Below are 19,877 nucleotides of genomic sequence, written 5' to 3' on the forward strand. Positions count from 1 at the left end.
GCAGGTGGATTCTCAACCACCGGACCACCAGGGAAGTCTTGGATCACATTTTAAAAGCCTTTCAGGTGTTTAGAAGAGTGAAGGAGAGAGGAGAGGATGGGAACAACTTGATTAGGGTCCATCCTTAGGCTTTTACTCACTTTTGCTTTTGTCTATTGTAGTCCACCATTTGTAAAATAAGAAAATTATTTTTAGGCGAGAGGTTTTTAACCTGTAGTTCTTCTGGTTGTTGTGGAAACCCATGAAATTATATGAGAAGTATTACTTGTATGTTTGTTAGTTTGAGGGAAAGGCCTGTGGTTTTTAGTAGATGACAGATGTCTCAGATCCCAGCCTTGCCCTCTTTCCACTCCCACAGGGGTTAAAAGCCAGTGTTAGAAGCTATTTCTTTCCTCCCCAGACCTTACGGTTTAGATGAAAGCTGTCATCTAAAGATCTACTACTCAGAAAACTTCCGTGGATTGGCAAGACCTGTCTTTAGTAGATAATGATATTATGTTAGACGTGTATTTAAAGAAAAATATTAAGTTTTTTTTTTGTATTTAGGGAATATTCTTCTATTCTTCACAGTTGTTTCACTTGTATATACTGTTTTTCCTTTCTTTTTCTTCATCTCTTACTCTGTTATACTTTTAACTTATGTGTCTTTTCTTTTCCATGTGTATTTATGTCTTTTTATCAAGCTCCTTATCGCTCCTAATTAATAAATATGAATTTAAGACTACAGCATGGCTCTTTGGAATTCTGCAGCATCAAGTATGGCATTTTATAAACAGTGAATGTTGATAAATGTCACGAACCAACTGACTCATTGCAGAAGTGTAGAAAAGTTTCCGTGAGGTTTTGCTTACTTTTAATGCTTCTACCCTTTATTAACTGATGGTTTGGGTGTAATTTGAGGAACATAATTTTTTTTTGTGATTCTTTGAGAGTTACTGTGTAAGTATAATTTAATTAGATTTAATTGAAAAACATCTATGATTCCTTTTAAGGAAGTGGTCCCATTTTTTAGATCCATACTGGCTTGTTTGTTTTTTTTTTTTATCATATTTCCATATCTTTTTTTTTAAACTTTTTATTTTGTGTCCGGGTAGAGTCAGCTAACAATGTTCTGGTAGTTTCGGGTGAAAAGCAAAAGGGACTCAACCCTACGTATACATGTATCTATTCAGACCCATGCTGGTTTTGGATGTGGTTATGCAGTCTGTGGCTACTGATTGATTTTTCTTTTCTTTCTTTCATTTTTTTTTTTTTTTTTTTTTTTTGCAGTGAAGGATTTAAACCTCCAGGACATCAAGGAGGATTTGGAGTTGGATCCAGAGGAGAACAGCACCCTTTTTATGGGCATCCTCATCAAGGGGCTGGCCAAACTGAAGAAGATCCCAGAGACAGTGAAGGCCATCACAGAACGCTTGGAGCAGGAACTTAAGCAAATTGTGAAGAGGTCTACAACCCAGGTGGCCGACAGTGACTATCAGAGGGGAGAGAACCTCACGGCCGAGAACCAACCAAGGTAGGTTTCTGCTAATTGTATTTACTATACCTTCTGGAGGGTAGGGAGTGGTAAGTATTTTATGTATCTTTGTTGTTTAGTCACTAAGTCATGTTCGACTCTTTGTTGATGTTATTTCTTTTTTTTTTTTCTCAAAAACTTTATTTTGTACTGGGGAGTATACCTAATTAACAAATAATATTGTGATCATTTCAGGTGAACAACAAAGGGACTCAGCCATACTTACATTAATACATGTATCCACTCTCCCCCAAGCCCCCCTTCCATCTCGGCTGCCGCATAACACTGAGCAGAGTTCCCTGTGTGATACAGGAGGTCCTTGTTGGTTATCCATTTTAAATACAGCAGTGTGTACATGTCTCCATCCCACACACCCGAACTATCCCTTCCCCCAGCCTTTCCCCCTCTGGCAACCATATGCTCATTCTCAAAGTCTGTGCGTCTGTTTCTGTTTTATAAGTAAATTCATTTGTATCATTTCTTTTTAGATTCCACATATAAGGGATGTCAAAAGATATTTCCCCATCTGACTTACTTCACTCAATATGACTCTCTCTAGGTCTGTCCAAGTTGCTGCAAATAGCATTATTTCATTCTTATGGATGAGTAATACTCCATTGTATATATGTACCAAGTTGATGTTATTTCTTGAACTTTGGATGCTGTGGACCATACAACCTCAGATTGGTGAAAACAGCTTGAATGAGCATAGCTCAGCTGGTATTGGATGTAGTTGAGAAGTTGTCCATACTCAAATGTAAGAAAGTAGCAGTTATTGAATATTTCTTAAGCACTAAACTGTATTCAAGGCAATTTATGTGTATTACCTTATTTAATTCTCATTACAACTTTTTGAGCTACTTACTTAGTATCCACACTTTACAGTTAAGGAAACTGGGGGTTCAGAGATGAAGTAATTAGCTCAAGGTCACAGAACAAGTGGCTAGTCTTGGAGTTGAGTGCAAGTCCTTGGTCTTTCCTCTGTCCTGTGCTTTCTCCTTCAATGTGTGGTCGTACTATATTTGCCAATAGGCAAATCAGTCTCAGGAATTCCTTTATGTACTTAAAACAACTAATAAGGTTTGGATTTCATAATTCTTGTTTCATGGGGGAAAACCGAAATCATCCTCTGATTCTGACTCTCTTGACTGTCATACACTGGGCTTAAAGCTTAATACTCTAGTGTCATCTGATGATGGGAAAATATTTTTCAAATTGAGGCTTTCCTAGAAAATCCAAGGTTCACTCTACGTGGGTTTCTGTCCCTCCTGCTTCTCTATTCTATTCCTCAACCTTCCATGGGCACCAGATACGGGCGAGGCAAGAATTTGCCTTCAGAGGGGGAAAGGCCAATGGAAACTACTATTTTATCTGAGAACAGAGGGCAAAGTAGAACATTTCTTCTGAGTTGCTCAAATAATATGAGTTCCTGGGAGGTGCTGGACTGTGTGTTCCAGGCAGTATCATAATCAGGCTAGCGTGTTGTGAAGGCAGTTCTACTTTTTGTACTTTGGACTTTAAAAACTTTTTTAGAAAGAAGATAAGCAAATTTAAAGAGAAATAATAGCTTACTTAGTGTGGAGTCCCTCAGGTGTACTTTAAATTTTTGAAGAAATTGGTGTATTCTACTTAGGTTTTTTATATTCTTTGGATTTTCTAAATAACACTGATTTTAATTACACATTCATTTCAGTTCAGTTGCTCAGTCATGTCCAATTCTTTGCAACCCCATGGACTGCAGCTTGCCAGGCTTCCTTGTCCTTCACCAACTCCCAGAGCTTGCTCAAACTCAGGTCCATTGAGTCGGTGATGCCATCCAACCATATCATCCTCTGTCTTCCCCTTCTCCTCCTGCCTTCAGTCTTTCCCAGTATCAGGGTCTTTTCCAATGAGTCAGTTCTTCGCATCAGGTGCCCAAAGTATTGGAGTTTCAGCTTTAGCATCAGTCCTTCCAATGAATATACAGGACTGATTTCCTTTAGGATGGACTGGTTGGATCTCCTTGCAGTCCAAGGGACTCTCAAGAGTCTTCTCTAACACCACAGTTCAAAAGCATCAATACTTCAGTGCTCAGCTTTCTTTATAGTCCAATTCTCACATGCACACATGACTACTGGAAAAACCATAGCTTTGACTAGATGGACTTTTGTTGGCAAAGTAATGTCTCTGCTTTTTAATATGCTGTCTAGGTTGGTCACAACTTTTCTTGCAAGGAGCAAGTGTCTTTTAATTTCATGGCTGCAGTCACCATCTGCAGTGATTTTGGAGCCCAAGAAAATAAAGTCTGACACTGTTTCCACTGTTTCTCCATCTATTTGCCACAAAGTGATGGGACCGGATGCCATGATCTTAGTTTTCTGAATGTTGAGTTTTAAGCTAACTTTTTCATTCTGCTCTTTCACTTTCATCAAGAGGTTCTTTAGTTCTTTGCTTTCTGTGAAAAGTGTGGTATCATCTACATATCTGAGGTTATTGATATTTTTCCCGGCAATCTTGATTCCAGCTTGTGCTTCATCCAGCCCAGCATTTCTCATGGGGTACTCTACATATAAGTTAAATAAGCAGGGTGACAATATACAGCCTTGACGTACTCCTTTCCCAATTTGGAACTTCAAAAATTAATTCTCTTGTAAGCTTCATTCTATAGTGTGATTGGTAAAGAAAGCATTTTCTACCCCTCTTCTGCTGTGGAGTATGTCAAAGCACATGTTTGGAAAAGCATGGATTTTGGAGTTGAGCTGACTTGACTTTGAATTTCAGTTCTGTAACTGAGGAAAATGCTGGGTTTGTCAAAAAGTTCTTTCGTTGTTTCATAAGATGTTATGGGAAAAGCCAAATGAACTTTTTGGCCAATCCATTAATACCTGTCTTACAGGCTAGGTCTCATTTGATGAGGTTATATGGTTAGAGTTTGTTAGAGTAGTGCCGGTCAGTACCACTCCATGCATATGTTGTGTATGAATACATAAGTTTGTTTATTTTTGGTTCCTTTGTCAACTTTTATGTTCATTGATCTTTCACACTGTGGTCCAGAGAAGCTGGGAATGGTTCCAGATTGAACTGTGCTTGTCTTTTTTCTTTGCCCGGAGCCTGGATTTTCCTGAAGGCCTTTTGCCTCCTTACTAATGAACACTCCAGAATTCTGATTTGCTATTTACCCTGTTGCTGCAAGTTCCTGGATGAAAACACTGAACTTTCATGGGGAAACAGCGCAACTATAATATATACTGGAAATAAAAGGAAAAGGGCACGGATCAATAACTTTTCTGCAGTTCTCATTACAGTCTCCTTAAAAGCAATGCATCTTTCCTAGGATTTTGATCTCTTCTGCTTCCCTTCCCTCAGCCCCTTCCAAAATTCACAAGTGGAAATTACAGCAATAGAAGTGGAAATTCAGCATACTGCCCCAGGAAATAATAAATGTTTCTCTGTGAAGAATGAGTCAGCAGGAGGGTTTTTTCCCTTCAAGTTTCATGTTTTGTCAGTATTTTAGAGGCTTTTGTAGGCAGGGTATATTGGACACTGGCACGCGAACAAGCTGTTTGTCTCAATTTCATGCCTATAACATGATCTCCATTTTACAAAGTCTATGAACCTGAAATTTGGGGCCAAAACTCTTTATTATACAATGGCACAGAGAAAGCAAATGTTTTGATTCAACCATTCTTTTTGAAAGTCAAAGACTAAATTCTTGGGTTGATTTTCCAAATAACTGATAATTTGGAGCAAGTCTGTAGTGGCTATGTGCCAACAAATGCTATAAAACTCCAAGAATTAATTACCTGGGAAACTTCATTCCAAAGTGATGGCACTGTTGCTTCTAGAGGTCTAGAATTTTAGAAAGGATGTTGGCAGATGATTCTTGAAGCTTGCATGGTACTTCGTGTTAAACTGTACTGGGAGGTGTCAGTGATACTATTTTAGAGAGAAGCCAAGTCTCAATAGTTTGCATTATTATTATTCTCTTTTACCCTTCAAGGAATCTTATCCTAAAGGGGCAAGAGTTTGTTTTCCTTAAAGGAAGATGGAGCAGAGGCAAAAGAACCATGAAACCTTCTTCCACAAAATTCTTCTCTCCATTAGTCCCTACTTGTTCCAGTCGTTAGCATATAAATGCTACTCTGAGGCTAGGTACAAGAATATAACTTTTCCTAGAAGTTTCATTGCTCAGCAGCATCATCTTAAATATTTTCTGGTTGTGATGCATTGCAGGCCTGTTTTCATTTGTCTTTATGTAAAGCGAATTAATGTTGTGTGCTATTTCTCTAGAAAAGTAGTGGGAACCAGATGAGTGAATTCTCTTTTGCTTTCACTTCCTGCAGAGCCAGGATACTTTGACAGCCGATTTTCAAAAATCACCAGGTCCCTCACTTTTTATTTTATTTTATCCTTGACCCCCAACCTATCTATTGTCTATTTATAGGAGAAATATTTTGTCCTTCTATCAATAGGAGAAATATTTTGTCCTTCTAGTGTCTTAAAACCTCTGTTTACTATGAAAGGAAAATATTCAACTACTATTGTCACCAACTTGATAGACGTTAGGATAACATGTGCTTTAAAATCTCCCAGAACTACTTGCTACCCATAATTTCCTCAGAAGTCAGGTGGTATCTTCAGTTTCAGATGGTTGGTGTGGCCTGCAGCCTGTGAAGCTCAGAATCAATTTCTTCAAGTCCCACTGCCTAGTTTAGTTATTGGTTCTTTTCCAAAATCTAGCTCATGAACATTTCCTGTCATTTTTGTTTCAAAAAAGCTGGAGGAGTTTCTTTATTATTTAGCAAATAAGTCCCTGGTGGTGCAGTGGTAAAGAACCTGCCTGCCAGTGCAGGAGACACAGGTTTTATCCCTGGGTCAGAAAGGTCCCCTGGAGAAGGTAATGACAACCCACCCCAGTATTCTTGCCTGGGAAATCTCATGGACAGAGGAGCCTGGTGGGTTACAGTCTATGGGGTCACAAAGAATTGGACACGACTTAACAACTAAACAACAGCAAGAAAAGCATGAGGAATACAGTGAAGAAACAAAATCTTCTCAAAGCTGTTGTAGCTTGTCAAGAATATGGAAGAGAGAAGAACTGGGAAGAGAGAAGGATTGGCCTATTGTAACAACCACTCGACTCATTTGAAAATGATTCTATTTAAAAGTGAAAGCAGAATGAGGAGGTGCTCAAGGATCCTTCCACCTTGGTAAAACTGCTGGTCGGGCAAGTGGATGCCATGACTGCCAGGGAGACCTGTTCCCCTTTTGGAAGATCATTCTGCCCTGTACCTTCATCTCTATTATGAATGAAGGAAGATTAAGTGTCTGATATAAAAAGAGAACATTGCATATTCTGTGCTCACTGTGGTATTGAGGAAAGATTCATGGGAAAAATGGGAGAGAAATATGCTTTAATGCTAAAAATAGTTGTGTTTGGATAGTGAGGTTGTGGGTCCCCCTCCCCCAATTTTGCAGCTGTTAAGTTAATGTGAAAACTAAATTCATTATTTAAGAATTAATTTACAGTGTCACACAGGTTATTTAAATCAAAAGAAAGCATTATAGGACTTCCCTGGGGGTCCAGTGGCTAAGACTCTGTGGTCCTAAAGCAGGAGACCTGGGTTCGATCCCTGGCCAGGAACTAGATCCCACATGCCACAGCTAAGACCTAGCACAGCCAAATAAATAAATAAAAATAAATATTAAAAAAGAAAGAAAGAAATCATTACAAATGGAAATTCTGATCGGAGGTATTAGTGTGGAAAAATACAATACCTGTTTGCAGACCAACTGGATCATGTTCATTAAGTTGCTTTTTGTGATGTGTGTGTGTATGTGTGATTTTCTTGACTCTTCCTGGAATGGAAGCTTCAAGGGCAGAGAGAATGCTTTTGCCTTGTTCAGCACCATATCTTTAGAATGTAGGCACAGTGTCCACCAGACCCATAATAAATATTTTTTGAATGAGACAATGAATTCTACTTACACTGAATATCTGTCATAGACCAGAAACTGTCCTAAACTATGAAACAAATATGAATGATCCCCATCCTTATGGAGTTTAAAAGTTTAGAGGGGAAGAAGGGCATTAATCAGAGAATCCTTAGATAACTGTATTATTACCAATTGTGTTTAAGTGCCATGGAGGAAGAGCAAATGTGCCCTAAGAGCATATAGCCATGGGAATGCAATCTGGTCTGGGTAGGTAGGCATTAGGGTATATGGTATGTATGTTTTAAATAAGTAAGGCAGCTTTTACTTTTTTATGCTATCTCCACTCATTTGATAGCACCTACTTCTAGTTACTACTAGTTATTCTAGTTGTGCAGTTACCTTGACATTGACATATAAGATGTGAGAAGGAGAGCATCCAATTCTTGATATGCCATTTTCAGTTTTTTTTTTTTTTGCTGGCTGATGAGAGTTTATGGTTGATTAGATTTGATCATTATTGCCAAGTGTACTTTTCTTGGAGATAATACCAAGTTTTCAGGTCATCAGTAATGTTTGAGAGGTCCTGTCTTCCCTAGTAAACAAATTGTACTATGAACATTTTTATCTTTGTCAGTCTGATCAGTGAAAAATCGTATTTTCAAGGTGGTTTCGATTTGTATTTTTTAGAGAAAATTTGAGTGAGATTAAACTTGCTCTTTGTGTAATAAATTTTTTTGTTATGGTATTTGTGTTATATCTGGATATATTACTTCAAAATAATCTGGGTTGAGGGTGAGTGTAATGATAGCTAAAACAAGATTAATGTTAAATGATAATTGTTGAATCAGGGTGATAGGTGCAGGATGGTTCATTATCCTCTCCTAAAAGTAGACTTATTTAAATATTGAAATTTTCAGTAATACAGTGGTCAAATAGTGTTTTATGTCCTTTTCCGCGAACACCCATTTTTCCATTATGTTTGTCTTATTGATTTGAAGGAACTCTTTATATATCAAGAAAATTAGTTCTTTGGAATTTATATTGTAATTTCCCACCAGTTCCATTCTCTCTTGACTTTATGATGTCTGATTGTATACATTGTTTTTATTTTTATGAGATTGTATTTATTAATATTTTATTTTTAAAGGGTCTGGGTTTTGTGTCAGAACTTAGGTCTTCTTCACTCATAGATTATAAATAAAATTTTCCAAACTTTCTTCTAGTACAGTCTTAGTATTTATGATTTTGAGAGATCTGGTATCTGAAGGAGTGGCCATGCTACTTTTAAACATCTGTAGCACGTATTACATTGTACTGTAATCAACTGTATACCCTTTTCATTTCTGCCCCCTAAGTATCTGCCATGTAATGGATTGTCAGTGTAAGATGAATGCTGGCTAAATAATTGCAATAATATCTGCTTTATACTCATGTTTTTCTTCATAGTTTGTATTTGCCTCATTTCCTATAACTTTTTTTCCCTCCTGATTTCTCAGTCTACAGAGGATATAGATTTGTGGAGATACACTGAATTATTGCTCTAAAAGTTGGAAAAATGTACTTTCAAGTATTTTAAAAATTCAGAGTCCAGAACTTGAAATAAAGGCATACTGTTTTAATAGGCCAGTCTTAAAAAGTGGTTTTATCTCTGAGACGTCTAAAGGCTCAAGTCCCAAGGTTAGTTTTGTGGTACAAGTGCAGTGCTCCTGGAAAGAGAAGCAAAATATTTCTCACGATTTCTTTATATCTGTGGCTAAAGTCAGGCATATATTTTTCAAATAAGTAACATTTCCTTTCAACTCTTCTTTCTCTATTGGTTACTCTTCTTCTAAATATCTGAAGGCCTGGTATACTGCAGTTCATGGGATCGCAAAGAGTTGGACACAACTGAGCAACTGAACTGAACTGAAATATCCGAAATACAGGATTTGGTGAAATTGGCCATTTTATTTTACAGAAAAATTGTTTAAGAGCAGCTTTGAAGCAAGATCAGGCGTTTGTCCTGGTGGCTTCTTGTAGCCATTCCCAAGCACTGTATGTGGCACTTGGGCATGCTTGAAATCAGGGAGGGCTTTGATGTAATTTGGATGAGTGGTTAATTCAAATCCAAGCAAGTGGGAAGTAAGTAAATTTAACTTCAGTGATTATGATTCCATTTGATTAAATCTCTACTTCTGATTACGCATATCAGTGAGAATATGCTCTAAATACACCCAACTGTTAAACACTGAAGGGTATGAATAAGATGACCAGAGACATACAGAAAAAATCCCACTATTCCTCAACTGGAATGTAATTCCCTGCAGCCTAACTGAAATATTTTTAGAACAAATGAAAGGAACTACCATTTCATGAAAGGTAACTTCTTTACCTATGGGACTTATTACACTGTTTGTTAACTGAAATATACAGCTTATTACCATGAAAGGTAGTACTGGTCCCAAATCTGCATACTTTCTTATAAGACTTAAATTCATTGATGCGATCTTCTTGACGTATCAGGTGAATTAATAACATTACGCATGTTATGGGTATGTTTATAGCTCTTTGGTAAACGTGCGGTTGGACAGCTGTCCTTCCTATTTTATGTTGTCCTTTGGTTATAGCCCCTGGAGAAAGGGTGCTTGGCTGAATGGGCCAGAGGTCTTACTCAGTGCTGAACTTTTCTTAAATCTTTATTTTGCATTTGTCAGGGTAAAAGCAAAACTTTGGCTTTTGATTTCTCTTGTTTTGCATACTACTGCTACTGCTAAGTCACTTCAGTCGTGTCCCACTCTGTGCGACCCCATCCCTGGGATTCTCCAGGCAAGAACACTGGAGTGGGTTGCCATTTCCTTCTCCAATGCATAAAAGTGAAAAGTGAAAGGGAAGTCGCTCAGTCATATCTGACTCTTCGCGACCCCATGGACTGCAGCCTACCAGGCTCCTCCGTCCATGGGATTTTCCAGGCAAGAGTACTGGAGTGGGGTGCCATTGCCTTCTCCTAGGAAGTTCAATTAGAGATTGGGTTGGTTTAAGGAAATGATGGATAAAATGTACATTTCAGATTATTGATAATGTTACTTAAGTGTCAGCTTTCATGCTGCATCAATGCTACTTCCCTATTTGGCGGATGGTAGGAACTGCCTTAGATCTTGTCATTTTCTTCTTGCTTGTTGGTGTCATAATATAGACATACTCCACATTTAAACTGGCACTGACTCTTTCTTGTAGCAAAAACACACAAAAACAGACTTGGGTCAAATGAAATTCTTCCCTTGGTGATGTTTAGGAGTGAGGTCAGATGTGATTAAAGTACCTTTGTGTGTTTCTTAGGCTGTATTTCCTATTTTCTGGGCTCCTCTAGCTCCTGGCCCATATTCTCATTATGTTCTCTAGTCAGATTGAGGTGTAAGTTTGTAAGAGGAGGGTTCACTTTGTGTCTGCAGCCTGACTTAGGACTGGGCACATACTAAATGCCCAGGAAGTTTAGTGAATGAATAGATAAGAAAGATGCAAAGAAGATAATTTCTAAATAAGAGTAAGCACTTTTTCTATTAAAAAAAATTCTCAGCAGTACACACAGTGGGGTCTAAGGATCAGCAATACCGCTGTCACTTGAGATTTAGAAATGCAAATTCTCCCCATGGTGGAGAAGTGATTAAATTGGAATCCCTCAGTGCAGGGCCCACAGGAGTCTCTACTTTAGATGACTGTACGTATGCTAAAATTTGAGAACACTCTTGATAACATCAGAGACATCACGGAGTTCTGCAGTTTTGTAACGTTTATGCTTTGCAGAGCAGCCTGCCATCTGGCACCTCACCTGAGTGAGGCTCACTGTTGGCCTCATCACAGGCAGGGGCATTATTATGAATCTCAGATTTGCCCAAGCAAATGTGAGAGCTGCAATCACTTGGCAGTTCACAAAGCTGGTTGGTGATGGTGGATTTCAGAAGAGAAGTTGCCTCTTATCTGCCATGGAAGTTTGCTTTCTGGCTTCCATCAGAATGGTGGTCCTAGCTCGTTTCCTGGGCCTGATTTTGTCCTTCCTCAGAAGAATGGTATTCACGGCCACACATCCCTTCTCCCACCCATGCTGCCTGCCGTGATCAGTGGCAGCCCTCTCAGTGACAGCCGGACTCCTTAAGAAGTGTGATCAGCTGCCACAGAGTAAATGAGTTTTAATTGGCTCTCTTGAGATGCAGACTGATGACTTAGGTACCTAGACAGTTCCCCTAGAAATCTTGTACATCCTTGTACTAAAGACTAATATATGACTAAGTGATAAGAATAGACACCTGAAATCATAACTTCTCTTGTCTTTAAGAAGTGGATTTGTGAATAATTTTTCCAATGTTCTGACAATATATTGTTTTTCAAATGGGTGAAAGGCTTTTCTTCCTCCTAGCTTTATTGAGATGTAATAGACAGATAGCATTGTATAGGTTTAAGGTGTACAACATGTTGATTTAACGCACTTAAATATTGCACAATGATCACCACCATTGGCTAACATCTGCATCACCTCACATAATTACCATTTCTTTTTTGGTGGTGATAACTTTTAAGATCGACTCTCTTAGCAACTTTCAAGTATATAATACAGTGTTAACTATAACACTATGCTTTACCTTAGCTCCTCAGATCTTATTCATCTTATAACTCAAAGTTTATACTCCTTGACCACCATCTCCCCTTTAACCATTCTGGTCTATTCCTTTAAGTTTGGCTTTTATAGTTTCCACATATGAGTGAACACATACAATGTGTGTCTTTCTCTGTCTGACTTATTTTACTTAGCTTCATACTCTCAAGGTCCACTTCATATTGTCGCAAATGATGGGATGTCCTTTCTCATGGCTGAATAATATTCCACTGTGTGTGTGTTTTATCTTTTCGTTGATTGATGGGCACTTAGGTTGTTTCTGTGTCTGGGCTGTTGTGAATAACGTTGCATAAACGTGGGAGTACAGATATTTCTTTGAGAGTCTGTTTTCATTTCTTTGGGATATATATGCAGAAGTGGGATTGCTGGGTCATATGGCAGTTCTACTTTTAATTTTTGAGAAGCCTCCATACTGTTTGTCACACTGGTTGCATCAGTTTACTTTCCCACCCCTCAGTGCACAAGGGTTCCCTTTACTCCACTTCCTACCCCACACTTGTCATCTCTTTTTAAAAATTATATTTTATTTTTTTGAGTGTAATTCCTTTATAGTGCTAATGTCTATTGTACAACAAAGTGAATCAACTATTATATGTATCCATATGTTCCCCTCCCCTTGAACCTCTCTCCTCCCACCATCCTGTCTCTTGTCTTTTTGATGATAGCCTTTCTATCAGGTGTGAGGTGACCTCTGTGTAGGTTTGATTTGCGTTTCCCTGGTGATTAGTGATGTAGAGCACCGTTTTGTGTACCTTTTGGCCATTTGTATGTCTTCTTTGGAAGTAAGTCTTATTCAGTTTCTGTGCCCGTTAATTGGATTGTGTTTTGTGTTATTGGATTGTGTGTTCTTTATAGATTGCATATTAACCCTTTATCAGATATATGGTTTGCAAATATTTTCTCCCACTCATAGGTTGCTTTTCATTCTGTTGCTGGCTTTCTTTGTTCAGAACCTTTTAATTTGATGTTGTTCCACTTGTTTATTTTGCTTTTGGTGTGAAATCCAAAGAGTCATTGCTAAGACTAATGTTGAGGCCATTATCCCTGTGTTTTCATGTAAGTTACGTGGTTTCAGTTCTAGGTTCAAGTCTGTAATTCATTTTGAGTTGATTTGTGTGTGTGTGGGGGGGTGTTAAGAGAGTTGTTCAGTTTCATTTTCTTGCACGTGACTATTCAGTTTTCTCATCACCTTTTGTTGAGGAGACTGTCCTGGCAAAGGCTTTTAAAGAATGATTCTAACACTTGAATTCAAAGAAAGAGTGCCTGGGTTTATTTTCTAATCTCAGTCAGTAATTTGCCACATGTTAGAAGTTCATTCGAGGTCATCTGCTAAGAATTCAGAGACTGGGCCCCAGGGGCTGACTTGACAAGTAGGGAAATGACACGGAAAGGAAGTTCTAGAGCCAGGACTCAGTTCTTTTCGTTTTCAGGGTGTTCCATCCTATATTGCTAATCGTTTTTTCCCTATTCTTTTCATAGCACAGATGGAGAATTAGTCAGCACTCCTTAAATAGTAACTTCTTCTTATGTGAAGATTGTTGTTAATAAGTGGTGAAACTAATTTTCATCCCTTGGAAGTAGGTATTAGATAACCTTGAAGATTAAATGGCATCTGTGTCCTGTTTGAAATGAAAAATACTAGTTCAGCCAAGCTTATTATGAAAATGTGTATGTGAGATATGGGAGTGTGAAAACTAAGATCACTTTGATATGAAATAATCAATGATCAGTTTCTTTTAATTTTTCATAGAAAACCTAAGCTCAGAGGTTAGTAGTTTCTTGTCTTTTAGAGCATGGAGGTAGGGAAATAAATATTCTGTGGTTATTGCCTTTGTCTGTCTGTGGGAAACGCAGAACGTGATATTAAGGTCTCAGCAGATAAGCAGTAGAACAAAACTGATTTTCCACCTTGTGTGTGTGTCTTTGTTTCGTGACCAAGTAAGGCAGCTTCTTGGCTCCTAAAATGGGTTTTCCAGCCAAATGACTAATTCAAGGTTCCCTGGATGTTAAATTTAGATTCAGATAGTCGATAGTTGAATCTCACCTTAAATATTGAACATTTTTCACAGTTTGAGGATATAGCTTTATACCATAGACATTTCTTGCCTTGTGCAACTGTGACTATTCTTTGACATTTTCTTCTTACTCCTCTGCCTTTTTTCATAGTGGCATTCCAACATGAGCTGCATAGGACAGCTCTGGGTAGGAAGTTAGTGGGATACCTAAGGGAATAGGTAACATTTTGCTTGCCTCTGTAAGCAGGCTATTTTCAAAACCTGCCAGGTAATTGGAAGGATGTTTAAAGAACAAATACTTGCTTCACCTGCCTCTTCCCTGTTTTTTTTTTAAAAGACAAGATATATTTTATTGCATTATTTTTCAAGTTAGCTCTGAATGCATATATCTTTCATCTTATAACTACATTTCTTTTGGTTCTTGCTTTCAGGTTGATAAGGCTATCTTTTGAGAAGAGAATTTTGTGTGAAATGTTTTTTGTTGTGGGGTGCTAAAGCCAGGAGGTTATAATATCTAATACGTATTTCCTCATCACTTGTTATCTGCAATCGGGTCTCCATTTCTCTCATCTGCTAGAGCTTATTTTTTCATTCATTGATTCAACAAATATTTATTGCCTGTCATATGCTTACTCTTATGACAAATACTGGAATACAGTGATAAATCAGGCAATTCTTAACCTCATTGAGTTTACAGTTTAGAGAGGAGGAGGTGAAGACTAAGGGAAAGGCAACTCCTCTAAGGGCTGTTTCAGCAATCCAGGGAAGAGAAAACAAGGCCTATGTGAGCAGAGCAACAGTGGCAATGGGGTGAAGCCCATTCTAGAGACAGTAAGTAAAAGAAGTTGGTAATTGATTGACTTTGAGGAAGAGGGGGAGGGGAGGATGATTTGCTGGGATCAAGTGACCCCATTCACTGACTTAGGTAAGTGGGAAAGCAGGTTTGGGGAGGAGAATGATGAGTTTTATTTAAGAGATGTTGGATTTGAGGTCGACAGCTCAGGAGAGCCATCTGGACAGAAGATACGTTTGGGAGGATTAGCGAGTGGTGAATGAGCTCACCTAGAGCGAGTGTGAGGATTGAGCAGAGATGCCAGCATTTAAGGAGCAGGCTGGGGAAGAGGTTCCCAATAAGACACCACCAGAGAGGCAGAAGCAGAGTGGAAGAGTTGGAGGAGTGAAACCTCTGATTTGCTGGGGCAAGTGATAACCTTGCTGGAACATTTGCTGGAAGGCAGTGTTTCGAGGAGGAGAACATGGTCAGTAGAAGCAAGTGCTGCGCCTTCTTGAATAAGGACTGAAGAAGGTCTTTCCTTTCTCCTTCTTTCCCTTCTCTCTCTCCCCCTTCTTCTTTGTTAGTATAGTTGACTTACAGTGTTGTGTTAGTCTCAGGTGTAAGGCAAAGTGATTCAGTTATACATATGTATCTATTCTTTAGATTCCTTTCCCTTACAGGTTGTTACAAAGCACAGTATACTGTTTACCCTGTGCTATAAAGTAGGTAATTGTTGGTTAGATGTTTTACATGGAGTAATGTACATATCTTACATTGAGCAAAATGCTGACTTGAGACTTCTGTGAGAATTAGTAGCGTGCCAGAGGTAAAAACTGGTTGGCAGTGAGAAGGTAGAGGCGTTATGGGCAGTTTCATTGACTCTTGGCAGCCTTGGTTTCCCTAACGTCGTACAGTACTAATAACCCTCTGTCTCTTTTCTTGAATTAGTTCCTTTTTTTCTTCCTAACACCATTTAAAAGAAATGCTGTCCCAAACTGAACACTTTGCTCTCTATTTCTGAGCTTTAGTTTTTTTGTTTATAATGTGGGGAATACAAATGGTGCCTCCCTCGTAGAGTCGGCTTGCAGATTAAGCACACGCTCCGTGCAGTGCCTGGCCTGTTGTCATCAGTGTGCCCGTGGTGATGTAGTGGTCCCTGTCATGGTCCTTATTTTGCCATCATTGTCATCACCTCACTCCTGCCTCACTGTTCAGAGAGCTTGTCCAACATGAAAGCTTTAGCTGTGGGCACCATGCAGAAGGAGTCAGCAGGGGGCTTCCCTGGTGTTCAGATGGTAAAGAATCCCACACATACACAGGGACTATGTTCTTACTCTCTGGCCCAGAAGGCCATACATGTCACTGTTTTGTCCCTTCTCTCAGTCCACTGTGACCATCTGTTTTTGTTTGGAGGGATTATACAGTCAAGAGAGGGATGAAGGAATTAACTCTTACTTATAATGTGAATTTGGGCTTCCCAGGTGTTGCTCATGGTAAAGAATCTGCTTGCCAACACAGGAGATGCAAGAGACTCAGGATTGATCTCAGGGTCGGGAAGATCCCCTGGAGAAGGAAATGGCAACCCACTCCAGTATTCTTGCCTGAAAAATCCCATGGACAGAGGAGCCTGGAGCCTGGCGGCATTCCTCCAGCTCTTCTCACTCTGCTTCTGCGTCTCTGGTGGTGCCTTATCAGGAGCCTCTTCCCCAGCCTGCTCCATGGTGTTGCACAAGAGTCAGACATGACTGAGAGATTGAGCAATGTGAATTAGGACTCTCTTAGTTATCAGTGACAGAATCTGTCTCCCACTAATGTAATTAAAGAAGAGTTCTGTTGGGATGGTACTAGTGTATCTTAGGCAGTGCAAGCAGGCCTTCACTAAGCTGGGGGAAGAACAGAGATGCCACTGGCCCGTGGGGACATCTGAAGTATCACTTGTCTCTCCTGTTTTCTCGCTCCAGGTGGTAACTGTTAAAGGTACAGAAAGCAGTTTACTGTTGCTCTGAGTTTGCTATTCAGTATACTTCCAGTTAGAGTTTTCTGTTTAATTCTCACAATTTATAATGAGGAAATTCACCTGAGGAAATTTGTGTTTGAGGAGCCTGAGATTTGGAACAGTCTCATGATATGTTGATAATCCCATGGATGTTCAGCAGAGACCTGGTACCAAGTCTAGCTTTCTAATGTCAGTCCTGCATATTGGCATTTATACCACATTGCCATCTCAGGACTGAAATTTTCTTTCACCAGCTGTGATGTTATATTGAATATTATTGCGTACTATTTTGTGACTCTGGAAATAACTTCTGTGTGTGTGTGAGAGAGAGATTTTCTTCTGACTGGTAGAAATTGTAGTTAATGGGAAGTCTTATCTCTATGATTCTTAGGCTTATTCCTATCTGAGATCTTTTCTTAGTTCAGTTTAAGGACTGTCTGGTAGTTTAATGACTCTGCCTGCTCTTTTGTCTTTTGGATCAGTGGTGAAAACCTTGAGCCTAACAGGGTTTAAGCAACTGAGCTAGCTGCAGTGTCCTGTTTTATTTCTTCTTTAGTTACTATTTTGTGGGGTGGGGAGAGTGGAGTGGGGAATGACATTCATAGGGCTTTGTGTGGGGGTTATCCTGAGTGTGTCTGCCGCTAAAGGCAAGCACTTGTTTTCTCAATTTAGTGCTGTGAGGGCAGTTGGCGAGTGTATACGAATATTAACAACATATTTCTGTTTATTTCTGGTAGCTTTAAATTGGAACAGACCAGTGCAGTGTATGTCCTGTTTATGTGAGTGGTGCCTGGTCTCTCTTTGCTGCATTGGGAGAGAGTCATCTTGCTTTTTCATTTTCTTTTTTAGGCGGGTATGTGCTGGTGAGGAATGGTGGGCCTTGGCAAAGTGTGGGACTGACTTGGATTCTTCTTTGTTACTGGCCATTCACTCCTCATCTTGATGCTGAGTTCAGCGTCCATTGCTCCCCTGGAACCCTTTCTCCAAGGTCACCAGGACCTATGAGTTTTACGTTTCTGTCTTGACCTCCAGGCCTTGACTCTGTTGCTCTTCTCTTCTCCTTTGTTTCTTACAGTTTTCCTTCCTGTCTTCTTTTCTTCCTCCCTTCTTGCTTCCTAACCATCTTTTCACAGCTGCTATTTCAGGAAGTGTTGATGCTGGATCTGGCTTGCTTTTCTTACTCTGCATATTATCCCTGAGTAATCTCATCCCCTCAAATATTTATCACTTTGTAAATTTCCGGTATCAGTCTGTCTCCTGAGCTCCTGACTTGCATATGCAAGTACCAGTACATAACACCTTAAACTTAACATCTTCAGATCTAAACCCAGAAGGAATCCTTCAGTAATTTCTGTTTTGACTTTAATTCATTCTCATTCTCTTTCCCTACCCTCCCTACCCCTTTGCCCTCCCCACTCTCTCTCCGTCTTTCTATCAGAAAAGGTAACCATTGTCTTCAGAGTTGCTCAACCCCAACAAAGGGATCCTGAACCCTCCTCCCTCTTTAATTATAGTACCATTGCCTCATCTAATTCTGTCCCCTTTCTAATGTGATCTGTCCTTCAGTTGAGTGAGGTTCCTGGAACAGCTATTAATTAATACTTTGGTTTTTCAGATGGGGACACTTGGAGAAGTTGACAGATTTTCTCATAATTACAGGGTTGGGAATTTTCAGTGTTTGGAAAGAATGTGCATCTTTTGCTTCTTTGAAGGTTACTTATATGAGAAAGGGAAAAACAAACAACAAGTGAACCAAAAGAGGAAAGCTGATGTCCTCCTGGTAGTGAGAGTCCACAGGAATCAGTATTTACTTCACGTTTTGAGACATCATTTTCCTTTTTTCACTGTTGTATATGTTTTTGCTTCACCACAGGGGAGGGCTTGAGACCTCAGTGTCCTAACTCAGAGCCACAGCTGATGGTTAAAAAAAAAAAAAGATCTATTGAGATATAGTTCACATACTACACAAATCACACCTTGAAACATGGTTTTTAGTATATTCACAGGGTGGGAAACCATCACCACCATGTAGTTCCAGAACATTTTTGTCCCCTGCTGCAAAATAAACCCCATATGCTGTGGTGGGCAATTCCCACCTACCTAAGTAACCACTGACATATTTTCCGTCTGTAGACTTTGCCTATTCTGAGTATTTCATATAAATAGAATCACACAATATGTAGTCTTCTGTGACTTTTTTAACTTAGCATAATATTTTCAAGGTTCATGTTGTCGCATGTATTAGTACTTCATCTCCTTTGATAGCTAAATTATATTCTATTGTATGAATGTACCACTTCTTTCTGGTCCATTTGTCAATTGATGGATATTTGGATTATTTCCACTTTTAGGATCTTACTATCATTATTTTACTAATATTTTATGAATAATGCTGCAGTCAGCATTTGTGTACATGTTTTTGTACATATATGTGTTTTTGTTCTTCTTGGGTACATATGTAGGAGTGGAATTTCTGGGTCCATATGGTAATTCTATGTTTAATGTTTTGAGGGACCACCAAACTGTTTTCCAAAGCAGTTGCAGCATTGTACATTCTCACCAGTGCTGTTTGAGAATTCAGATTTCTCTACATCCTTTCCAATGCTTTTTTGTCTGTTTTTTGCATTATAGCCATCCAGGTAGGTTGAAATGGTATCACCTGGTTTTGGTTTGCATTTCTCTGATGGCCAAGATGTTGAGCATCTTCTGTTTACTGGCCAGTCATATATCTTCTTTGGAGAAATGTGTTTAATATATTCAAATCCTTTGTGCAATTTAAAATTTGGTTGTCTTCTTGTTACTAGTTATAAGAAATCTTGAGATGTTTTAGATACCAATCCTTTATCAGGTAAATTATTTGCAAATATTTTTCTCCCATTTCTTGAGTTGCTGTTTCACTTTCTGGATGATATCACTTGCAGCACAGAAGTTTTAAATTTTAATGTCCGAGCTACAGGTTTTATTGGTATAGTCAAGACTGTTCTGTGAGGAGGCAGAGGAGAGTTTTCCTGTCT

The 19,877-nt window shown here is 39.0% G+C and overlaps 1 protein-coding gene across 2 annotated transcripts in view; it reads left to right on the plus strand.

Moving 5' to 3' along the window:
• Positions 1 to 19,877, plus strand: part of EXOC4 (exocyst complex component 4) — an 811,527-nt gene that overhangs the window by 85,317 nt on the left and 706,333 nt on the right. The window contains exon 6 of one of the 2 annotated variants that reach the window (XM_043871686.1): positions 1,267 to 1,513. In XM_043871686.1, coding sequence (XP_043727621.1) covers positions 1,267 to 1,513 — 247 coding nt within the window. The remainder of the gene's footprint in view (positions 1 to 1,266; positions 1,514 to 19,877) is intronic. The other variant, XM_043871687.1, reaches the window with a different exon arrangement.

Source organism: Cervus elaphus, chromosome 18 (genome assembly GCF_910594005.1).
Source record: "Cervus elaphus chromosome 18, mCerEla1.1, whole genome shotgun sequence".
In the NCBI taxonomy this organism is placed as follows: domain Eukaryota; kingdom Metazoa; phylum Chordata; class Mammalia; order Artiodactyla; family Cervidae; genus Cervus; species Cervus elaphus.